Source organism: Aplysia californica, unplaced genomic scaffold (assembly GCF_000002075.1).
Source record: "Aplysia californica isolate F4 #8 unplaced genomic scaffold, AplCal3.0 scaffold00611, whole genome shotgun sequence".
NCBI classification, from domain to species: domain Eukaryota; kingdom Metazoa; phylum Mollusca; class Gastropoda; order Aplysiida; family Aplysiidae; genus Aplysia; species Aplysia californica.
The window spans coordinates 73,975-76,482 of NW_004797881.1; the positions used below are offsets into that span (position 1 = coordinate 73,975).

The following is a 2,508-nucleotide window of genomic DNA, read 5'->3' on the forward strand; positions in this document are numbered from 1 at the left end:
TACTAAGCTGCTTCGCCGCGCTACTGGAAGACCAGCGTGAGTTTGCCGCCGAGCAGGAGTAGAACCAACTGTCCAAATAGAGGGAGAGAGAGAGAGAGAGAGAGAGAGAGAGAGAGAGAGAAAGATAGAGAGAGAGAGAGAGAGAGAGAGAGAGAGAGACTGACAAACAGACAAATAGAGAGAGAGAGAGAAAGACAGGCAAACCGACACACCAACACACAGTAACACACACACACACACACAAATTTTAAAAAATTATAAAATAAAAACCCACAAAAAAATCCACTCACAACAAGCTATTACTACCTCACCAAAAACTCCCTGGTACTCACTGACAATACTAAGCTGCTTCGCCGCGCTACTGGAAGACCCGAGTGAGTTGACGGCCGAGCAGGAGTAGAACCCACTGTCCGACGTGTTCAGATTGAAGATGGTTAAGCTGGTCCGGCCAACCGTGCCGCCGAAATACTTGACCGGGTCACTGGACGTCTGCAGGAGAGCACCGTTCTTTGACCACACGAAGGAGGAGAGGGCTGGAACCGCAGACACCTGGCAGTCGAGAGTGACGGCTGTGCCCGGCTGGGAGGACACGGGCGTGGTGTCGAAGGTCAGGATTGGACGGTCTGAAAGTTCAAGGACACACAGTCATACGCATATACAACATTGCTTTTCTCACCAAGGATCAGGATAAAGGTCATGAACAAATACTTTTCACCTCTCCCTATCCTGGGCTAGTTTCCTGATGTCACTCCATGTCTTCCAACTTTTCTGTAAATCCATTTCCATGACTTTCTCCAGGTTACATACATAGAGGAACATAATACTGTTTATAAATATGTACAGTATAACACGGGTAGGTCGAACACAAAAAATCGAAATGACGCATCCGTTAAACTGTACCTGCGGTCCTGTTTTTTTTTCTCTTCTTCTATATCTTTATAAGATATTCCTGGAACTATGGATCCCTCAAACTACCGAGGCTTGTCTTGACGAATTCGGGCTATCCATGTCATACTGTATCTGGTTTGTTTGAGTTAAGAAAAGCGTGGAGACACAAAAAAAGTAATTTAATGCTAAGGAAAAAAGTAAGACAGACAGAAAGAACTGAAGGAAAGTAAAGAAGTAGGACCAAGCATTAGTGACACCCTCCAACCACCCATACAGTACAGACAGAAACAACGAAGGGAAAGAAGTGAAAAAAGAACTAGCAGTGACATCCTTTAACCACCCAGAAACTAGACACAATGCTACCCTTGAATTACGACAAAGTTCTATCTGCTCAGTGCCTAGTTTGGAGAAATTTGACGTAAAAAATGTTGAGATTCACAGCATGTCAAGCTCTTTCGAATGTATTTCTTTGATTATCTGGATGACGATTCCGAATAATCTTACGATTTTGATAGAGCAGATAGAACATTAAAATTTGTGAGACAGCATGGTGGAATCAGGCGCTCGTCAATTTAAGGGCATGTAGAGTTATTGGTATCCTCTTAAAGGTTGTTCACTTGTCTTTATTTGGATGGAAAAAATATACATTTATCTTGAATGCAAGTCGAGATATTTGCGAATGAAGGAGGTGGGGGTCACCTGTTTTCAGAGGTAAAATTAGTGAGAAAATGGCCGCCAAAGATTAGTTATTTCCTTAGCTTAAGAGTCCGTGGCAATTGAAAATCAACATTTCTTGTGCCTTTAATCAACGTATTTAAGAAAAATCCACGCATAAATGAGTTCTTTAAAGGGCATGAAAGGTTTTGAGTCAAAAAACAAAACTTGGATAAAAATTCCTACACCTGCCAAAAAATGCAAGTTTCTTCACTTTGATTATTTTGACGAGAGCCTGATTCCACCACGCTGCTTCACATTTGGTGTCTGACTTCAAAGTTTTAGTAACTCAAAACGGCCAAAAATGTCAGGTAGAACTTTGTAATTCTGAGGTAGCTAAGAGAGCATTCACTAATGACATCCTCCAACCACCCACTATCTATTAAATACATGTAATTGGTGAGCATCCACCAGTAACACCCTTCAACCACCCACATCCTCTGACCACCGACAGCCTACTAAACACAAAGCATGTGGTTAGGCTACTGGACTCGTAATCGTGAGGTTGCGGGTTCGGGGGTTCGAGCCGCGGGCTCGACGTTGTGTCCTTGGGAAAGGCACTTTACACAAATTTTCCTCACTTCACCCAGGTGAAAATGGGTACCGGCCATAGACTGCGAAAAATCTTGTCAGTACGTTAGTGTTTTAGCGCCTATAAATGGCCACTTGCACTGAATGCTTCCCACGAAGTTGAGATTGTTTCAGAATGCTCTCAGGTCTACTTGGGTAATAGTATAGTATAGATCGTGGCGTCGGTGGCCTAGTTGTTAGGCTCTCGGACTCGCAGCGTAAGGTCGTGGGTTCGAATCCCGTCAGGGACCCGACGTTGTGTCCTTGGGAAAGGCATTTTACACGAATTTTCCTCACTTCACCCAGGTGGGAATGGGTACCCGGCGATAGACAGCG

The 2,508-nt window shown here is 43.9% G+C and overlaps 1 protein-coding gene across 1 annotated transcript in view; it reads right to left on the reverse strand.

Annotated features, from left to right (window-relative positions):
* Positions 1–2,508, reverse strand: part of LOC101848774 (hemicentin-1) — a gene marked incomplete in the record, with an annotated part of 58,272 nt that overhangs the window by 24,149 nt on the left and 31,615 nt on the right. Inside the window, 1 exon segment of the mRNA XM_035972202.1 lies at positions 333–623. Coding sequence (XP_035828095.1) covers positions 333–623 — 291 coding nt within the window.